Genomic DNA, 23,079 nt, shown 5'->3' with positions numbered 1-23,079 from the left:
GTACTTCAGCTTTGTGTTATTCAAATCACTCAGTTACGAGGAGTTTCCACTATATGACTTTTTACTTGGCCTGTGGAAATGTTAATGACTGTGCAAAGAAATATGTGAATAAGGCACTTTCAGTATTATTTTTGTGAGGCTCTTCTCTGCTCTCAACTTCTGCTGCTGTCAGCATGTTAATCTGTATTGAAAAAAATGAACCAAATAGCTAGCTTCCTGGATAAAATTTATCCTATGAGTTTAATCTTAGTAAGCAAGGCGTGAAGTCATTCAGTCTTTTTAAGGATTAAAAATCCATTTATCCTGAGGAGACAACATAAAACTCTGATGCATAAATATTCCAAATAATTTATGTAGAACCTCACCCTCAAGGAGGTCGAGTACAATTGTCCACTCCTTAAGGACAGGCTTTACATGGTGGCTTCCATCCATGAGGACAGTATGAAAGGAGAAGGAGGAAGGGAGAGTAACTTCACAGTGGAGAAACCTGACAAACAGTACGTCGGCCATGTGATCAAGGTCAACATCAACAGTTGTAAGTCATGTTGGCAGTATGTACCCTTGATGTGAGGGGATTAAAGTGATACTTCCGTGGTCTTCCTTGCCCAAACCCATAACCGCAGTTTAATTGTGAGAAAAGCGTCAGACAAATTCCAGTTCAGATACATTCTACAAAGTGCCTGACCAGTTCTCCTCCAAGCTATCAAGGTTATCAAAAACAAGAATAATCAGAGAAATTGTCACAGTAAAGAGGAGACCATGAAAAGATAAACTTAGGCACATGATAATTTCAGAGTTTATTTGAGCAGTCAGCGATTCATGAATCAGGCAGCACCATACCACATGTGGCTGGGCTCCATAGAGGGGATATGAGGGGAACGCGTTTATGAAATGTTCACAGAAGCAACACAAAGAAAACGTTTGACTGGTTAAAGTGAGACAGTAGCCTTCAAGTCCCTAGTTGGCAGTTTCTGATGAGTAAAATTACTCTGAGTTGGGTTTCAAGGTTTGCTTAGATAGAAACCCAGAACAAAGATCCCTCTGAGCCTAATGGCTTCCCAGTGACATTTTTTAACATAACTAAATGTTATGTATCCTGGATGGGATCCTGTAATAAGGAAAGAATATTAGGTAAAAACTAAGAAAATCTGAATACAGTGTACATTTTAGTTAATAATAACGTATGAATATTGCTTCATTAATTATAACAAATGTATCATATTAATGTTAAAATATTAATAGAAGGGGAAATTGGGTGCAAGGTGTATTAGAATTCTCTGTACTGACTCTGCAACTTTTCTGTAAATCTAAAATTGTTTTGAGATATAAAATTTATTTTTAAAATGATTCACTTAGCATTTTGGCATTTCAATAGTTGATCGTGATATACTTGTCCCTTGGTTAACCCAAAATTCTTAAAGAGACAGATAATAAAAGTTAGGCTGGAATTCCTCAGAGCCACACTTTCTTCTGAGGAAGCCTACCTGCGACATCATCACTCCCCCCCCCCCCCCCCTCCTCCCAGCCCCCCCCCCCCCACAGTATCGCCTCACAGTATCCTTTCACAGCCAAGGTTCCCACAAGACAAGTACAGCTGTTCCTCCCTATCTCTGGAGGACACTGGTTCCAGGACCTTCCTGTGATACCAAACTCCAGGAGTGCTCAAATCCGTGATATAAAATGGCATAGTATTTGCATATAACCTGTGCACATCCTCCCATATATTTTAAATCACCTCCAGGTTACTTATAATGGCTAATACAATGTAAATGCTATGTAAATAGTTGTTATACTGCATTGGTTAGGGAATAATGAAAGAAAAAATGCTGTACATGTTCAATATAAGCACAATTTAAAAAATATTTTCCATCTGAGGTTGGTTGAATACTGAGGACCAACTGCAGTCTCTACTTCACCTCTCACTCACTCTTCAATCCACTGCAGTCATGTATCCACCCAACAAGCACTCAGAGCCCACATCCTCAGTCTTCATTTTACTTAACCTGAGGAAGATTGAAAGTACTGATCACTCACTACTTTAAACTTCCAGTTTCCTTACCACAGTCTCCTTAGTTCTCCTGTTGTCGCTCCTTCTCATTTACTAACATAGCAAGATACTCAGCTTTCACCATTTTTTATTTTTGCCTATTAAAAGGTAATAGAAATTGAGCTTCTTGTTCAGAAGTGTTACATGAATAAACCTCTAAGTTATACAAATAGGTGAGTGTCAGCATAAGAGGACGTTCCCCATGGAATGCCTTCTTCCTTTCTGCCAGAGTAATGGATCCAACTTGTTCAATCACAAGTATGTTCCTGGTGGTCTGTGGCTAGAGAGCGTTGGCAATTTTTGTCCTCTATATAAGTAAAATACTAAACACATTTATTTTATTGCTTATGTGATTAAGTGACTTTAAGTAAGATAAAGAATAAGAGGAAGTCACCTGATATTTGATCTGTACATTGGCACACAGCCAGTACTTACAAAGTAATTAAACATTGCTTTATGTTGCCTATTATCCTGTTGAATCGTTTCAGCATGTTTTTTGATATTACTTATGCTATTGCATATTAAACATTTACACTAAACAAGGGATTTCTCCAGGCAGAAGGAAGATTTTGCCTTGTTTTAAGAGAGTGCAAATAGGGGTCTGATTAGATGTAGCTCAGGGGCTGCTCACACATACATTTTGGAAGTCTGAGCTTAGGGATCGCATTTACAGTGTGTATTGCAGGATGCATACAGCGCTTCAGACAGTGAGAAGATACAGATACTGAGCTAATCTGTGGAAGCAAGAGCCCATGGTTCCTTTCAGAGGGGTTTGCCCCGGTTACATCAACTCTTCCTTTATCATCTTCTACCTCAGTAAGTCTACAAATAAATATAGACAGCATCTTTGTGCAGGTGGGTTTTCTGTGGAAATTAGAGAAGGACAAAGTTTCACCTCTGGGTTCTTTCGACAAACTGGGAAAGTCTGGATTTTTGTAGGCTATTGAACTGGGGTTGTGTTTCAAGCCAATTCTGTCTAGATCTTAAAAGAAGGGAGAAATTCCAGGTTGGCATCTGTGTTGTTCATGTCATCTGAAAATCAATGGAAACTTTTTTGAACTCAAGTGGAGAATGGAAGTGGCTGCAACTTGACTATGAACTCTTGGAGGAGGAACTCTTCTGGTATAGTTCTGCTCTGTGTCCCCACCCAAATCTCATGTTGAATTGTAATCCCCAAGTGTCAGAAGAGGTACCTGGTGGAAAGTCATTGGATCATGGGGGCAAATTTCTCCCATGCTGTTCTTATGATAGTGAGTGAGTTCTCACAGATCTGATGGTTTAAAAGTGTGTGGCAGTTCTCCGCTTGCTCTCTCTCATGCTACGTCATGGTAAGATATGGCAGCTCCCCCTTTGCCTTCCGCCATGATTGTAAGTCTCCTGTGGCCTCCTAGCCATGCTTCCTGTACAGCCTGTGGAACTGTGAGTCAATTAAGCCTCCTTTCTTCATAAATTACCTGGTCTCGGGTAGTTCTTTGTAGCAGTGTGAGAACAGACTAATATATCTTCCCAATCCTTGCTATTCAAATTCTAGTCCAAGGTGCCACAGGCTTGGCATCACCTGGCAGTGTATTAGAAACACAGATTTCCAGGATCAACCACAGACCTACTGAATGAGAAGCTACGTTGAATAAAATCCTCAATGCACCTTGAGAAGCACTGCAAGTCCCTCACTGCACCTTACTCACTGAGGAGGAGAAAAGACAGAAGGAGAGAAAGAAGGAGGCAATCTTATTTAAAAACTCTTACATTAGTGTTGTAAATAAATATTTTAAGTATTATTATTTTAGTAAATAAGTACTGATTTTAATGAGTAGTTTAAGACTTCATAAACAAGAAAATATTTTGAAAATTTTAAAAATTTTATGTAGTACACATGTTCCTTTTCTGTTCATTTCATTTGTTCTTTAATATATCATTGTCCCAAAATTTCTCCCAACCAATTGTGTAACCTAAGTAGAAGTACGGATAAAGTAGCATATAAAATTATTCCTTTTTTATTACTTAATTAAGTTGACATAGAAATCCTGTCAGCTTTGACCTAAAGATAAGAGCATTCGTATTTTCTCTTAACTAGCTGCTCAGAGAGCACTGCAGTGTTAATATATTATTTTCCTTTTATTTACATTTCAGGGTGTTTCTGTTGTTTGTTATCATTGTTGTTTTTAGTATTCTCCACCAGAGCTGAGTGCTAGCTTTAATTCATTTTGTTTGGTAGGAAATAAGTTGTCAAAAATCAAATTGTGTTAAGTCCATACCCAACTTTATAATTTGAGCTCCCTTTGAATCCTCCAAAACTTTTTTCACCCTTAGGTAAGCTTAAAGAAAAACTAGAGGTCAGAATTATATGTGATAATGAAGCTTGTGAGGAAATAATCTGGTTGATATAAGTACTTTGGGAATTCTAAGTACTGGGTTGGCCCTTATCCTTCTTGGCAAAGATAAGTGAACGTTTGAGGTGCTCACATGCCTGTGACCTCAAAAACACAATAAACAAAGGGCACAAAGCTGGAAGGGTAAAGAACTTATTGAAATTTAATTGAAGTTCTCCTTAACGTTTGCTGAAGAGCAAGAATTTTTCCAAGATATTCAACTATTATCTACATATTTTTACTTTCAGGAAATCAAAAATTATGTGAGGACTTCACATCTTATAAAACATATTTGTCATAGAAAATTCTACTTTTCATTGAAACTGTTAAATATTTTTATTTAAATAGATATTACATAAATCACTGAATCTGGACACTCTTTAATATATAAATTGTTCAGCATTCTGTAAATGAATTCATCAGCCTTGTACAAATTATCCTGCCACAGTATTTGGTGTGAAGGGTCTCATTAGTTAGACTTTGGGCTTAGCATTCCACTTGCAGCCTGCATAAAATAAAGAGTGCCCCTAGTAGAGACAATTCCAAACACACCGGAAAGCCTTGTTCTTCCTTCCACAGAATCATTACTAGGCAATTGTTATTTATCCTTAACTTACAAAGACTTCCTTTCCAACCTAGATTACTTACCCACAATTAAATAATATTTTTAAACACTAGCTTGAAAATTATTGTGTCTTGGAGGCAGAGAGGTTAATAAGTAGACACATAAAACAAGTGTTTCAAATATATTTTAGGACAAAATTTTATATCCAATATTCTAAAGCCATGGAGAATTGTTGGCTCTCCTTTTGGGCAGTGGATCCAGAAGGACCCAGCAGGGGATTTTGCTCATTGCTTTCCTTCTACAAGGTCATATTCTTTAGGTCAAGCTATCGTGAGTACCACCATTCGGATCAAACACATTCATACAATTTTAAGTAACATTTTTATTGCTATATAACATGCAGAAGTTTGTACAATTAATATGAATTTCCACAAAGTAAACTCACCCATATATCCAGCACAGATCAAGAAATACAACATTGCCAGTGTCCCAAAGGTCTCCATCTGCCCTCTCCCAGTCCTTACTGAGCCCCCACCCCTGTCCAAGGCAACTTTTAACATCATAGATTAGTTTTGCCTATTTTTGAACTTTTTGTAAATGCAGTCATATAGCATTAACTCTTTTGTATCCAGCTTTTTTCCAGCAACAATGACATGAGTTCAAGCAATTCATCAACATTACTGCATGCAACTGTAGTTTATACATTCTCGTTGCTGTGTAATATTGCAGAAATATATAACAATTTCTTTTCCTACTCTATTATTGATGATACTTGGGCTGTTTCCAGTTTAAGGCTATCATGAATCATGCTGCTACATATATAGTTTGAAAACAAAGTAATCTCACCAGTTTAAGTAAGAAAAAGTTTGGTAGATACTTTTTTCATCATTAATTTCAACTTAAAAAAAAGAAGCTACTGGATTAGACAGAACAGAGATGAACCTTTAAATCTAACAGTCTATACTGCTACAATATCTAAATACCGCATCTTTCTTCTCATAAAAAGTAGTCTCTACAGAGCCAGCTCATTAGTTTCCTATTTCTGCTGTAACAAATTACCACAAATTTAGTGGCTTCAAACAACACAGATTTGTTCGCTCATCCTTTTGGAGGTCAGAAGTCCAGAATGGATCTTATGGACCAAAATCAAAGCATTGGCCAGGCTGCATTCCTTCTAGAAGCTCTCAGAGAGAATCTGTATCTTGCCTTTCCCAGCCTGTAGAGGCTGCCCACGTTTCTTGTCTCCTGGCCTCCAGCCAACAATCCCATCACACTGCCAGCTGCATCTCTAGCCACATCTCCTCTGACTCTCCTGCCTCCCTCCTTCCTTTATAAGGACTCCTGCGGTTACACTGGGCAAGTGTCATGAAGATCCTTAATCACATCTTCAAGGTCCTTTTTGCCATGTAAAGTAACATATTCACAGATTCTAGGGATTAGGACATGGACCCATCTTTGGGGGTCATTATTCAGCCCACCACTCCAACTCTCTGAAATTACATTCTGCTCCTATTCCCCAGTGCACTCTGCCCTTGACACCTCACCAAAGTAACATGGTAACTCAGTGTCCTTTTATTCTGTGATCCCAACTCCCATTTACAACATAAGCTCCTTGAGGAGAGGAACTGGCCAGGCTCCATGCTGTTTCCCCACCACCAGCACAATCACTGATATTCAGTGTTTACTCAGTAAATGTTGGTTGGTTGAGCGGAGGGATAGCATTCCCCACATCCTCATATCTTCTCCCTGGTAGATGAGAAGCAGCAGCATGTGACATTCAGTGACCTGGGACAGCTGCCTGCAAGTACAGTTTTTTTCCACATTCTGGTTATAACCAAACCACTTGAGAACTCTCTGTGCCTCAGTTTCCTCAGCCGAAAAATGAGATGACTGGCAAAGGTAATATCTAGAGTGCCTTGCCAGCATTAATATCCGTTTTAAATGGAAACCAAGCTTATGATACATTGTAAAGTGAAAAGGACAGAATTCAAAATTCTGTAAATTTTATGATTTAAACTGACTATAAAGTTATACACCAAACAAACCTAAGATGTTAACCAAAGGAGAAACTGAGGGTATGTAGGGTATTCTGGCACTCTGTACTAGCTTCCCAATTTTTCTGTAACTTTAAAACAGCTGTAAAATAAAAAGGTTATTTTTTAAAAGTTGCTTGGCAACAAGCCTAGATTATAAACTCTTTGAGTGCAGGCCTCATGTTCTCTCTCATATGTGTTTACATAGAACCTACAATAATACTTCACACAGTGTCCAATAAGCATTGACATATTAAAAAAAAAAAAAATTTCTGTGGATTTTAGATTAGTGCAGACCCAGTTTCTAACACTTTTCTTGGAAATGTGAAATAAGTTTTGCTGTATGTAAAAGTAAAGGCCCACTGGGCTTGATGAAATCACTGGTCATCAAGGAATGAGATCACGATTATAAAAAGATGCCACAGAAGAGGAGTGAAAGGGACCAGAAAGGAAACATGTAGTTTGGACAGGCATATTTCATCATTTTTTATATATTTGAAAAATGAAAATAAAATGTATTCATGATTCTCAGTGGGGTCAGGATGGATGTGGAAGGCATGTATATGGAGTGCATATGTATGTCTGGGTGCATATCCAAAACTGGTTGGAAATTATGGCATTATCATTTGCGTGGATTTTTAAAGTTTGAAAAACATTTGATTAAATTATTGAGTTCTCCAGTAAAACCAATTACTTAAAAAATTAAGCTACCTATTAAGCAGCAATGATTATGAATTTCACTGTCTCTAGATCCACTGATCATCTCTAAACTGTTTGCTATGGTCTTAATGTCACTGTTCCTGACAAAATTCACATGTTGAAACCCTACCCCACAAGGTTGGTAGGATGGGATTAGGAGACGGGGCCTTTGGGAAGTGATGAGGAAGACGACCTCGTGAATAAGATTACTGCTCTTTTAAAATAGGCCCACAAAGGCTCATTCACCCCTTCGGCCATGTGAGGATGCAGTAAGACATCTTCTGTAAACCAGGATGTGACACCTGGAAGCAGGTCTTCACCAGACAGTGAATGTGCCAGCCCCTTAATCTTGGACTTCCCAACCTCCAGAACTGTGATAAGTAAATGTCTATGGTTTATAAACTACTCAGTCTAAGGTATTTTGTTATAGAAGTCCAAACAGACCAAGACAGTGTTTATATAATCTCAGTCCTAATAAATTAACTTTATAAATGCTTAGGTAATGATTAAAGAATTATGCATAGAAAAAGTTACATTAAGAAGACATTGAACAACTAAGCATCATCATATTTGTGTGGCAACCATGGATCGCATTTCTTTCTCTTTTATTTCAGTAAGCAAGTTGTATCTCTATGATGAAAATAAAATTAACATTTAAGATCTATTTAAGAGTCTATATATAAATATTTTTTATAGTTGGCTTGCAGTTTGAGCAATTAATATTATAAATTTGTATGCATAATAACATATATATAAGATTTTTAAACAGTATTTAGAGAAGATTTCTTGATTTCTCCTCCACCCCTCCCTTCAAAGCTGCTTCTTGGTCTTTCCCATGTTAGGACCACCATTCTCCCATTTGCTCAAGCCAAAATCATAAAAAATCATCATTTATTGAGCCTTTTCCCTCACTTCCCTGTAAGCAGTCTATCAACAACTACTGTCTACTCTACCTGTAAAATGTGTCCTGAATCCATCCATCTCTCTTCATCCTACAGTCACCAATTCTGTTTGAACCAATGTTTTACAAACTGTAAATTGCCACTCATTGCTGAGTTACAAAATCAGTTTTGTGAGTGACAACCAGCATTTCTTCTCTTACAGTGAAAAAGAACAGAAAAATTCAGAGGGCATCATTCATGGTAAGGATATTGTCTCATTAAATTTTTGCTATGTATAATGTGTTCATGTGTGGAGTCACCACACAAAACATGTTTCCTCCTGTGGATTGTGGAACAAAATGTTTGAATCCCTAAATTGAGGCCCACATCATTTCTCACCAGGACTGCTTAAAACCTGGAATGTTTATTCTTGGCACAATAAGAAGCCAAACACTTTACAATGGCCTAACGACCCAACATAATCTTAACGCTCTTTCCTCTCCATCCACGTCTCCATCTCTCATCCTCCTCACTCATGCTCCAGTCACACAGCCTCCTCTTCATTGAACACACCTGTCTCCCCACCTCCAGGACTCTGTACTTGCTATTTCCTCTGCATAGATTGTTCTTCACAATACTTGCAGATGCCTCCTGCCCAGTCTTAGCACAAGTGTCATCTCCACAAAATGACCTGTTTAAATGCCCCAATTTGCACTTTCTTCTATTTATTTCATGTTACCTATTATTATCTGGAATTGCATTATGTTTATTTCCTTTTTCAGGCTTCTTTACTGCCCATCTCTCTTTGCTAGAATATTTAAGTTCAAAGAGAGCAAAGTCTTCCTTGTCTGCCTCCTTCACTGATAAATATTCAGAGCCTAAAATAAAGCCTGGTACATAGTACATGCTGAATAAATATTTATTTTTTGCTTTTTATTATTGAATAAATATTTTTGATTGACTTCCTCTCTGGTGACTCACTAAATGTGAAACACTATGCCATACCTAAGGATTGAAGATGAAAGACACACTCTGCAGAATCATTTGATTTGCTTTTCCTTGTTCCTGTGTTCGGGCTGCTATCATAAACTATCATTAAATGGGTGCTCATAAATAATAAGCAGCAGAAATGTCTCACAGTTCTGGACGTCGAGAAGTCCAACATCAAGCCTCCGGCCAATTTGTTGTCTGAGGACTCATTTCCTGGTTCACAGACAGCTGTCTTCTCACTATAATCTCATGGGGCAGAAGGGGTGAGGGATCCCTCTAAGGTATCTTTTATAAGGGCACTAATCCCATTCACGAGCACTCATCCTCATGACGTAATCATCTCCCCAAAGCCCTGTCTCCTAATATCATTATCATGACAGTTAGAATTTAATATATGAATTTGGGGGAGATATAAACATTCAGTTAATTGCAACCTCTATTCCCTGCCAGACGCTAAGCTCCCTGTGGGCAAAGACCCTGACAGTTCATCATTTATACCCTTTCCCTTGCATGGTGCCTGGTACCTAGGAGGTTAATTTTTTTTTTAAATGAATGACATCTTGAATTTGTGGTGGCCCCAATACAGAGTTGAATAATGTTCCAGCAGGTCTCTGTATCCTGGTTTAAGCATAGAAAATGTAAATATTTGCTTTGATCTAGGGTAAGGATATTTAGGAGTTGAGCTAAAGGTTAGAAAGTCACTAAAGGGGTAGACAATGGAATGTAGACTTCTGGCTTCACTTTTTAAATAAACAGCTTAGATTCCTTTTAACAAATAATGGTTCAAAAATTGCATTTGGAGTAGCAATTTTTAAAGAAAAAATTACAATATCGTTACATCTATTTTTTCACTCCATTCTTTAGGACATAAATCCTAATTAGTATTTAGTTTTGCTTATTACAAAGCTAAGAAATCATCTACATTTTTCCCTAGAACGTGCAGACATCTTACTTTCCTTCACGCTATGGTGCCTTAGAACAGGGGTCCCAAAACACCAGGCCAATTCGTGGCCTGTTAGGAACTGAACCACACAGCAGGAGATGAGCAGTGGGCCAAAGCGCATTACCACTTGAGCTGTGCCTCCTGTCAGATCAGCGGAGAGTTAGATTCTCATAGGAGTGCGAACCCTACTGTGAACAGCACATACGAGAGATCTAGGTTGCGTGCTCTTTGTGAGAGTCTAACGCCTGATGATCTGAGGTGGAACAGTTTCATCCTGAAATCATCCTCCCTATCCTGTCCCATGGAAAAATTGTCTTCCCCGAAACTGGCCCCTGGTGCCAAAAAAGGTTGGGAACTGCAGCCTTAGAGAGTCAATTGTAAAAATCAGGAATGGATCTACTATAGATAATTATCGCCAATCAGCTAAAGACCAATAATGTTACAGGAAACAAGTATACCAGCCAAGTCACCCACAATAAACATTGTCATAATAACGTGCCCATCTGATTTCATCCTGGCCTTGACTCTCCACAAAGCCCACCAAATAATCCCAGCAGCATACACATAGGATCACAAAGAACCCAGACATCTTATAAAAAAAGTCCTGATCTCATGGAAAATCCTAATACTGAGTCAATCCAGGTAATTGACCCATAAGTGATGGACTGGCTTCTCAAGATAATTAGAGGATTCAGATTGGTTTTGGTGAGAGGGGGCTAAATAACATCATTTACATTTCTGTTAATCATCTATTTTCTGATGATTATATTTAATTGTGGGAAACAAAGAAAATGAGTTCTATATTTGGATACCATGAGGAAGTTTACATCTTTTAAAGGTTAACACTAGGGAGAATATTAAAAAATTCAACTTGGCTGCAAGTACTGTGGGAAAGCACATCATTAAAACTTTATCTCTTTCCCCTAAGAATGTTAAAGCCGGAGCAAATATTATAGCCTTTTTGGCTAGGTTCATTGACTGCAACTGATACTGTCTCCTCTTGCAAGTGAGACAGATGGAGTCATAAACAAGTGGCCTCATCAAGGGCATACGGTCACAATCAAAATTGGGATTTACACCACCTCCAAAAACGTACACACTTGAAATTAGTATTCTAGAATTGGCTGATAGGAATTTGCTCATAGCCTACCATACCCTGGGCTACATGCCCTAACCTTGATTCTAATTACCATAACTTTTTCTTTTCTTTTTTTTTTTTTTTGAGATGGAGTCTTGTTCTGTCACGCAGGCTGGAGTGCAGTGGTGTGATCTTGCCTCACTGCAACCTCCGCCTCTCGTGTTCAAGTGATTCTCCCGCCTCAGCCTCCTGAGTAGCTGGGACTACAGGTGCCTGCCACCCCACCCAGCTAATTTCTTGTTTTTTAGTAGAGACGAGGTTTCACTGTGTTGCCCAGGCCAGTCACAGACTCCTGAGCTTAGGCAATCCACACTTCTTGGCCTCCCAAAATGCTAGAATTGTAGGCATGAACCAGCCCGTAATTATTGAATGATAGAATTTGAAAGAAAAGTGCCCTTCAATTCAACCAGTTCAACTCCTCATTTTCCAGATCCAAAAGCAAAAGCCAGCAAGGTGAAAGCACTTGCCTAAAATGCCTACTAGGAGGTAATAAAACCAGAACTGGGATCCAGGTTTCTAGAGTCCCAGATGAAAAGACTTTCTATGTTCTTATTCAAACATCAAAGTCTGTTCTAAAGCCTGTAGTGGGCTCTGCACCCACTACTTGCCCTGTTCAATGAGGGTGAGAGGAACTAATTTCTTTGACCTCTGGGCTGAAAGAAAACACAGCAGCTTGGCCATGGCCCTACTTATTTGGGACAGGAAGTTCTGAGATCCAGGTTGCCAATAAATAATGAATTTATTTATCCTGGTGGTTCCAGGAATTCATGTGATGATCTAACAGGTAAGTACTCAATAAATGTTAAAATAATTTAATGAGAGCTTTTTTCTCTCAATTCTATCTGAACATTTTTGTTTCATTTTTAGTGAAAAAAAAAAAGAACCAATTCCCTTACCATGTGGTCTTGAGAATGAATAGAATACAGATCAGAAGGAAAGAGCCTCTAGGCCAAATCACAGCAAACACAAGTGCCTGCAGCTGGATGAACACGAAGTCGACAATGGCACCCATCTGGGAGAACTTTCGGGTGAACCATGAGATTGAATAGATAGGGTAGGGTTATAGATATCAAGAACCTTAGATGTGGCTTAAGGAATTTAGACTTGAGAGTGGAGTACTGAAAGTTTTCAGCAGTACTCCTAGACTTGAGAGTGGAGTACTGGAAGTTTTCAGCAGTACTCCTAGACTTGAGAGTGGAGTACTGGAAGTTTTCAGCAGTACATCTAAAAATTTCAGATGCATTCTAAAATAATGACACCATTGGTAGCATATGTGATGGAGGGAAGACCAATTAAAGTTGAAGACCAATTAAAAGACTGCATGGGGCCAGGTGCAGTGGCTCACGCCTGTAATCCCAGCATTCTGAAAGGCTGAGGCCAGCAGATCATTTGAGGCCAGGAGTTCGAGACCAGACTAGCCAACATAGTGAAGCCCCGTCTCTACTAAAAATAACAAAAATTAGCCAGGTGTGGTAGCATGCACCTATAGTCCCAGCTACTCAGTGGCTGAGGCAGGCGAATCTCTTGAACCAAGGAAGCTGAGTTTGCAGTGAGCCAAGATCATGCCACTGCACTCCAGCCTGGGAGACAGAGCGAGACCCTGCCTCAAAAAACAAAAACAAAAATCCAGCATGGTTGTCCAAGAGGGAATGTTTCAAAGTGCCTCTCCCTCTCCATTTCTCCTAATTCATAAACTGAAACTGCGAGCCTAACAGAGTCCCTGCAGCCTCCACCCCTGCTCCAGGATCACAGTTGCTTCTGCTCCACCCTTTAAGCTTCTGCCCTTTCTTGCACTATCCAAAGACCACCTCGTGGGATTTCCAGCTCTCTGGAATCCCCTCCCACATAGTGGGAGCTCTGTTTCCCTCCTAGATTTCCCCTCTGGGGTCCCACTTCCATATACTCTCTTGTGGAAGCTTTCTCTCTTCTTCTCCTATTTCTCTCTCTATATATATAAATCACTTTTTTGCAAACAAACAAAAAACAAAGACCATGTCACACAGGGAGCCAATCCCACTGAAAGGCTGGGGTCTCTCCACTCCACGGTAGCCTCTAGCTACTGGACTTCGGAGAAAGGCCTTATTCTTTGGGCCTCTTACTATCATCTCTAGACCTTTCTCTAGCTCCGTGACTTGACAGGGCTGAGCTGGGGAACAATGAATCATGGGATCAGCTCATTGGAACCTGAAAGGGTGGTGAGGAAACCATGGGTGAGCAACCAGTCAAGAACCCAGAATATCCAGATGCAAGGGGTCAAGGCAAGACATTGGGTCAGAAATCCGAAAAGTAATAAAAACCCCAACAGTGTGGCACTTGGAGAGAGCTTTTTCTTTCTTCCAGATTCTTTCTCTCTGGGAGAAACTGCACAACACTGCCATTATGTTAAAAGTCTATCACAGGCTCCACCATTCTTCTGATTACGATGCCTTCTCTTTTCTCATTCATGGCAAATGACTGCAGCTCCCCACATTCCAACATCACAGCCCAGTGGCAACTGTCCCCTCTCCATGCCACAGCCTTATTCATTAGATTGTTTTTCTAAATCTCTTTGCCTCTCTCTCTCTGGTATTTCTCAGGTCAGCCCTTTTATTTATCTTCCTTGTCCCAGGCCAGCCATCAGGCTTAACTACTTTGCAGGTCCTTGGCAGTTTCTCCATCACTTAACCTCTTCTGTACTCTCATTCACTTAATTGGACACTGAGAATCTTCCTTGAATGTCATTTAAAACATATTACTAAGCCTTCAAAGCTACACTTGTTCCTTCCTTAATTGCCTTTCAAACTAAAGCTCTTGCTAATAGGATGGGAGAGCTGGAAGGAATGTCAGAGGTTATTTTACAGATAACAAAACTAAGACTCAGATTAACATGCTTCTTCATGGTTACGGTAGGCTTTTAGGCACCTCACTCTTTCCAAATTGCTCTTTTCTAATTTACAATTCAACCTAAATCCTACCCTCTTGTGCCTCTTCCATCCGTACATCCCTTCTCCACAACACAGTGTACTTCAGAAACTGTTCATCCTCTACACCCTCTCATGACGAGCCTGCTACCAGCACAGATCATGCCAGGTAGCAACTGTTGGGCAGTTTGGTTTTTGGTACCTTCATTAAATCAGGACTTGGACTCTCCTACAAGCTCATGCCCACCAGGACTACTGCTCTGTTAATGCTGCCTCCTCATGCCCGTCTCTGCATAGAGGCATCTGACCTTTGGCAGGGTAGGTGAAACACTGGTAAAACATGCTCTTTCTCAGATAGAACTTATTCTGAAACTGTAACTAAAATCATGTTCCCTACAGGTGTTTGTTCACGTGCATACAGACAGGTGTATGTATATATGCATATACACCCACCTACATACTTACACATACAGAGAAGCATATATAATGAATATGTACATATTGCATTTTAACACATAAAAGTCATAAAACATTTTTTCCTTAGAGATAGGGTCTTGCTATGCTGCTCAGGCTGAACTGAAACTCCTGGGCTCAAGTGGTCCTCCCACTTCAGCCTCCCAAATAGCAGGGGCTACAGGCACTTGCTACCACGCCTGGCTCTCAGAAAAGTTGTAACTTTTTACACTCTTGACATCATCTATAGGAATTTTACTATATTCATTTTTTCCCTGATAAGTTCCTGTCACCCAAAATGCAATGTATATATACATAACAATTTCTTATTTTTCCTGTTCTCTGAAGTTCTTTCCTCTTTCCTTTGGTATCATTCTTTCCAAATTTCCACCTGTCCTTTATCCTCAACAGAAATACAGCGCATCATCCAGCCTATCATCCCTCTTGCCTTTTTCTTTTCTGTACAAGTCCATTTTGAAAGTTCTCCACAGGTAATTTCTGTGATACAATCCACGATCTGGTAAGATAACAAGACTAGATATGGTAACTGAATTTAGCTGGAGGTAGATGAAAAGAGGAAGGGACTATCTAGCAATGGCAGAAGGATCTAGCAGCACCTTGCCAAAATTGACAATGGGCATAGCTACTCAAGCGAGGGTGATATGCACCACCCTTAGATGAAGAGTCCAATTTGGGGGGAGCATCCAGGAACATCTGTCAGATAACCAGTTACTAGCATAGGGAAGCTACAGATTTGTCAAATCACTTATTTTGTGCATGCTGAAGGACCATCAAAAGGGAGGGAAAGCTGTAAGCAGACTTTTAGAAAAAGACTAGAGAATAGAAGAAAACATGGACTGTGTTTGAGACAGCCTGAGGTGTGGCAGAGACCCCATTTACGCTTGCTTCGAGTAGCTCTGAATACTTGTAATATCACCTGTGGTGTATCTCCACTGACAGCTGTGACTGCTATTTTCCTTTTGAAATTCAGCTGTTCCTTTGCAAATCTGGACACAACATTTTAGGCATGTTCTGAAGCGTGACTCATGGTACTCTCCATAAGCCAAACCTCTTCAGTATTCTATTCAGTTAGTGCTCTGCTTCCTAACCTACTGGATATTCTCAGACCAAGATGCAAGATTAAGACCACAGGCAATTTGAGAAGGTAGGAATCCCAGCTAAGACATTCAGTAAAAAGCACTACAACCACGAGAGGCCTAGGGAGAAAGGTAAGGAGATTAAAAACACAAGTGCCAAAAGTTTTACTTAATATAAAAGAACATATCAATTAGCTTTCCTTTCATTAACGAGCATGACTAAAATGTTTGCAACTCCTGCTGGTTTGCTACCAAGCTGGGACCTCAACGGGGATAAAGGGAAGGAAGGAAATACGTAAGCTCTGCAAGCATCCTGAGAAATAAAAATTTACCTTCAGGATGAAGGTGCTAGATCATTTGATTTGCAGAATATAATTTTATCATTAATTACTTACTATTAAAGTATACACCTTGTAGACAAACTTTTGCACTAAATAATTGTGATTTTATTGTTTTCTTCCACAAATACAAAGCTTTGCACCACACTGTGGTAGTGTTCTAGCACAAGAAAAATCCCAAGGTTTTCATGGAGGGGAGGCGGAGAAGGGTGATTTATAGGGTGTTGATTTCATCATTCTTAAAATATTAAATAAAAATTTCATGACAAAGTATGCCAACCTTGTATAACATGCAGATTATTGCTTAGAACTTGCATATACTTTAAAATGGCACACATAAAGTATACAAACATTTCAAAAATGTTAATGGAAATAACTTAGACATTTATTATCCCTCCAAATAAAACAACCAGGAAACAAAATACAGAATGCAAAGTTGCTATTTTAAGAACTGATAAGTCCTAGTAACACTGATTCATAAATTAGTCATACATTTTGTAAATAAAAGTTCTTCAGCCTTATGGAAACAAATTTGAAAGTATGTTCTCAAAATATGATTAAGTATACTTTAAAAGACTTCCAAAAATCTTTGACAATTATATATTATACATTCTCAGAAAAAAGTATTTATCTATATATATATATCACTATAGCTCTATTTACTGGTTTCCAAGTAACTTTTTCAAATAAAATCTAAATGTCATTATTACAAATTCTAATACCAAAAAAATCTCATAACTTATCCTATTTACAAGTTAGTGAGAGTATTATCTATACAAAATTCGTCAAGTAAAAAGTGGACACAGTCATACCAGAAACAAACCAAGCAGGAAACAGAAAAACAGAGCACATTCCATGTACAGCTATACCTTCAGGCTTGTTAAGTAACCGATAACCCTAATGTACACTTAATTACAGAAAGAATTACATAAAGATAGAAAGAAAAAATATACAGAGGATGTTTAACGAGTTTTCAGCCAGAGGTACTATACTTATAAATCTTTGAGATTTAGAAATACTTCTGGTTTTGGTCTTATGTATAGGGCCTGATATCAAAACCGTCTGCTGCTGAGAGTGAATAAGTGTCAATGTTTTCAATGCAAACAAACCAATCTTTAGGAGCTGCCTTCAGTTCTCCACTGCTATCCAAAATATCTACCAATAAAGGTATGAATTATTATCAAAGCAAGTAGAAGCTGGCCTAGTCTGGCCTAGAAAGGGGTAGGGTTCAAGTCCTTGGGTGTTGTACTTTGGAAAACACCAAGCAACGCAGTGGCTGGTAAATTTGTTTTCAAAGAAACATTACCAGAGCAAAGTTTTTCCTGAAGAGCAGGACTCTAAAGTACTTCTGCCACAAGCCAGCACCCACCCTCCCATAACACAGCGTTATCTCCATTCCTCTGTGCTTCCGTCATGCGGTCTAAAAAGAACATTTAGATAATTTACAAGCCTATAATAAATCTTCAGCTGAAACACATTATTACAAAGCTCTGATTGTTAAACCAGTTTAAGAAAAAGAGAGATGACAGATGTCTCTTAATAAAACCATAACATTATTAGCTTTGCCTCATGTTGTAAACAGGTATTATTGAATGCTGAATGGCTTCCTGTAGTCTCTTAGTAAGTCATGGTTGGTCTGAGTTCTACTTAAACTGTGTTTTTTTTCAAGGAGAGAACCTATTTATAAACTTTTAAATTTGCCATGAGACTGGGAAGCTTACAGATATATGGGGAGGTCACAAAAGAAGGGTGTTAGCATAAAAGAGGGAGATGCAGATGAAGTCATCTGGGGTATTAGGAGGAACAGATGGGAGGATTCAAAGAGAAAACTTCTAGATCGAGGGAAGACTATCAGGGCGTTTCAGGGAAAAGCACTCTCAATGCCTCCTCTAACTCTAGGTCCTCTAGCTTTTCATTGTTCCCACACACAGTACATGTGTTTTGCAGCAGAACTCACTTTCAGTAGCTTTTGTATTTCAATGAGCTGTTTAGGGTTGGGAAGCTCTATGTGCACCCGGAGACACAGGCAGGCTCTCGCTGTATGCTGGCTCGCACTTGCTGAGAAACACTGTGCTACTTTTGATAAAATTATCTAAGTTCATGTCTTATGGAATCCAAAACACATAAAAATACATAAACTTTTATTAAGTATTATTGATGTTTCCATTTCAGCTAATAGACTAAACCACTTAAAGCCATTTAAATGCACATCTATTTAAATGTCTGGAATTAAGAGCAACCTAGAAACAGAAAAGTTGTTCAAATATTTATTTTAATAGCATCTTTTGGAACATGTTTATTTCCCTTCAAAATGACACAGAGGAAACATGTACACTGCAACGACACTTTCCCCTCTGTTTCTCCAGAAGAAAAATGTGTCTGCAAGCCTGATAACAGATGGTACAACCAATAGTAAACCTGGCCCTCCACACTAGTGAAGAACCATTCTCCAAATGCCCAGTGTGCCTTAGAGGAAGTATACAATTTAAAAGTTGACCCTGTCGCAAAAACTGTGAGTCAAATTATTAAAATTTAAAAAAGAACTGGATTCAAATACTTACAAACTAGGCGGTTTTTAAAACTAGACCTTTAAGACAGTCCTGGGTCATCGATAATATATCAGAGTCACTCTTAAGGGTGGTAACAACATAACTATTATTTCATTTAACATAAGGCTAGTCCATGAAACAACAACAACAAAAAACAATTGGGATAAAAATTTAATTCAACTTACTAGAGGGTATCAAAACATACTTGAGCAGAAGTTAATTTCTTTGCACTCATATATAACTCCATTTCAAGTTTTATATAAATGCAAATAATCCTTCAAAAGACTTTAGACATACATAAGAAGGCAAACTTTATAAGCTAAAGCTCATAATTTTTAATATTTCACAAATAAAAATTTAATGCAGGATCTATGATCTTGCATGCTATTAGTTGGTTTTCATTCATTTTTAAGTTTCACAAGAACTTTTATTTTCTAGGATACTACACATTCAAAGAACTTTATAATTATAGGTTGTCATTTTTTTTCTACAAAAATAGAATTGCTTAAAAATTTATATCAATTTGCTTTAATTTTTCTACAAATATTTTAAGTTGTTAAATAGCAGAATGCCTGATAGAATCATTTAATCTGTGTAGTCAAAATACTTAATATTTAAAATGTCTAGCAAAAGTTTTTAATAAATGAAAAATTCATCGTTTAGTAAATGATATGTTCTGTCTTCATGTGTATTTTAGGTAGGTGAATACAATCATAGAACAGCAAAGTGTATCTCTTGCAAAGGTCAGACTTAAAGTAGCAGGGCAATTTGTAGTGGCATTTCCATTCCATGTCTGTTATATGAGGAAATATATAGAACCCACTTTAGGATATTTAATCTGGATTTTGAATTAACTGTCATGCGGCCAGCATAAGACAAAGATTGCTGAATAAGGGAATCACAAACTTTGGTTCAAAATTTTGATATTTTAAAGATACGTATTTTGTGAGTAGCTATACCAGTGAAGGGTAATGTTAATGAATGTAAGAATAAAGTTTTAAGCATGAAACGGTAACTATAAAAATAAATTGTTACATGGAGACTCACTAATATTATAGCTTTATATTGTCTTTATTTTGATAGTGGGTTTAAAACCTGTTCAGAACTATAGAAAAATCCACAGTCAAAAAATATTTATCTCAAGGTCTCTTTCTAAAAGAATGGATTTCCAAAACAGCTTTATTATATAAATATTTTCCTTTTTTTAAAAGCCACTTTTCCTGCAAAAAGGTAAGAACAAGATAAAATCACTTGCTTTCCTACCCCCCTCTAGATAGCCAGTACATATTTAAGCGCCTATGATGTGGACAGCACTATTATCAGTGTACTATTGGCGGCTTTAAAAATAACTATATTTTACACCAATTCTTTCACAAATAAATGTACCTAGTATAAGCCAATCAATCTCATTTTATCATCCTCATTTAGTTATTGACTGAGATTTCAATCCTCTTTAAACATTTTAAAACTTATCAGGCTCTATCTTGATTGGGTAATCAAATCAAAAGTCTTGATTATATTCGGCTAGCATGAACAAGGAAAGTGAGTCAAACATTCTCCTTCAAACTGAGAAACTGAATGGATTAGATCTTTTGGTATGAGTTCAATTAATTTCAAGTATTCATCACTGGTTGAATTAAATTTCTTTCTCAGGTAAGAATAATCATTAAAGTCAAGTGCTTAAAAAATAAATAAAGGCAATAATAGATAAATATATAATTCTATATTTGGATTGCAAGAACCAAAGTAAAAGCAAAACGCATACACACATGAGAGTCGCCATTTATCTTCATATAATCAGATGATAATTTTTGATGATAGGATACTTGGATTAAATGACCTTATTTTTTTATGTGCTTTAAGATAGACAGAAATTCAAAGCACTAAAATGCCAACTAAGCAAGCACGGGAGTAAATTGTGAGTAAAATATGAATACTGATTTTTTTGTCATAGTTAGGGTCTCATCAAGAAGAGGGCTATTTCAGAAGCATAATAAATATGTATTGCATAAGACTTTGGTACTGATGATGCTGGGTTCAGAACTCAGGGAAGATTGTGCAAACAGAAAAGGTTTTTCACAGAAAAAGTGCAAGGAAAGCAGATAGGGACAGTGTTAAAGCTTTCTTCCTTAATGATTTCTTCTATAAGCCTAAATAGTCCACTATCGACATGCATTTTTAGAAGAAGAAATTCATCTCTTAAGGAGGTTTCTAATCTGTCTTAAGCCTGACTATAAAAGAAAAAAGCAATAATTTGATAAAATGCTAAAATAGAAATAAGAAAGTGATATTTGAAAAATCTTAAAATGCAGGAAGTATTTTCCATGACTAATTAAATATTCCCAAAGTGGTAAAATATTTCATCATTAATAGGTGATTGCATGTCTGAAATGAAAAATGTTATTACTTCTGAATAGCCTGAGAAGAAGAACATGCCAACAATTTATAGAAATTAAACCCCACACAGGTGTTGGCAGCCAAAGTAAGAAAAGAGTGCATACAACAAATGTTAAGAGCTATTTACAGATTTAAAAGCAGTTCCCATTCTTTCAGCAAAATTGGTGACATAAAACCAACTGTACCAGATTATCATAGTCATCTTTCACAGAGAAAAATACCAATGCAGGTTAAGAGGTTTCTCAAAAGATTCACCACAATATTTATCATTTTTATTTAAGCCTTTAGGATTTTTACCCATGCTTATAAATTAAGCAAAAGAAAGGCAGAAAAGACATCTTGGGATGAAAAGTAAATTTCAGTTTCTCTTTTCTAAAAGTTAAAAAAATGACACTGAAATCCTGAATAACAATTATAATTAATAAAGATACACAAGAACATGCCAAGAATTCATCCCATCAGCAGTAATAATGCTGGGTAGTAACAAAGTTTACTTATCAGTAGCACTCCTTTAATCAAGTTTTCCATTCTGAAGACTATTTTTGGCCTTCTCTTGTCTGATGAGAGAGATGACTTTGATGCAACCTTTTGAAATTTTGATCATCCACATGACATTCATCACATCCAAAACAACACAACTAATGATCCAGGAACACTGGATTAAAAGTCCAAGCCTTATGTAGGGTTCCGTTCCATACACAGAATACATGAGGCTGTAAAGAGGAGGCATTGACGCAATCCGCACGATGAAGAACACTACTGTCATGAGTATTCCATTGATAACATTAGCTTTGGAAAACTTGGGATACTTCAGAGCTTCAAAGAACCACCTGAAAAATGAATTAAAGAACATCATATTTATACTGCATCTCTGAGGATTAACCATTTTTATTTTAGTTTTTAATTTATAAAATTCAGTAGAGGAGCAAAGGGCCTAGAATAGCACATACAATACTGAAAAAGAACAAAGTTGGAGGACTCACACTACCTATTTCCAAGACTTACTATAAAGCGACAGTAATCAAGTCAGCATGGTGTTGGCGAAAGAATCAATAAACCAATGGAAGAGAAAAGAGCTCAGAAATAGACCCACACAAGTATACTCAAGTGATTTTTGACAAAAGTATATATAATAATTCAGTGGAGAAAGAAAGTCTTTTCAACAAGCTGTGCAAAATTGTATATCCACATGCAGAAAAATAAAGTTAAGCAAAGATCTCACACCTTACACAAAAATTAACTCAAAATGGATCATAGACCTAAATGTAAAATGCGAAGCTATAAAACTTCCAGAAGAAAACAGGAAAAAAAATCTGCATGATCTTGCATTTGGTGGTGGTATTTTAGATAAAACACCAAAAGCATTATTCATGGAAGAAAAAGTTGGTAAGCTGGACTTCATTTAAATTAAAACTTGCTCTGTGAAAGACACGGTTAAAGAAAAGACAACCACACATTGGGAAAAAAATATTTAAAGTATATATAATAAAGTACATGTATGCTAAGTACACAAAGAATTCTTAAAAATCCACAATAAGAAAACAACCCAATTAAAACACTGGTAAAAGAGCATAACACCTCAACAGAAAACATATACAGATGAAAAATAAGCATACAGAAAGATGTTCGATACTGTCATTAAGAAAGTGTAGTCTGGGCGCAGTGGCTCACACCTGTAAT

General features: G+C 37.5%; 1 protein-coding gene across 5 annotated transcripts in view; it reads right to left on the bottom strand.

The window, feature by feature from the left end:
* Positions 1–18,710: 18,710 nt before the first annotated feature.
* The window catches only part of LOC116529996 (TLC domain-containing protein 4), a 76,413-nt gene continuing 72,044 nt past the window's right edge, over positions 18,711–23,079 (bottom strand). For all 5 annotated transcript variants that reach the window (XM_032247941.1, XM_032247942.1, XM_032247944.1 and 2 more), the window contains exon 7: positions 18,711–22,229. In XM_032247941.1, coding sequence (XP_032103832.1) covers positions 21,911–22,229 — 319 coding nt within the window. In that variant the 3' untranslated portion in view covers positions 18,711–21,910. The remainder of the gene's footprint in view (positions 22,230–23,079) is intronic.

The sequence above is a fragment of the Sapajus apella genome, unplaced genomic scaffold (assembly GCF_009761245.1).
Source record: "Sapajus apella isolate SASKATOON/1434 unplaced genomic scaffold, GSC_monkey_1.0 scaffold64, whole genome shotgun sequence".
Classification (NCBI taxonomy): domain Eukaryota; kingdom Metazoa; phylum Chordata; class Mammalia; order Primates; family Cebidae; genus Sapajus; species Sapajus apella.
This window is presented reverse-complemented; position numbering and strand designations above follow the sequence as displayed.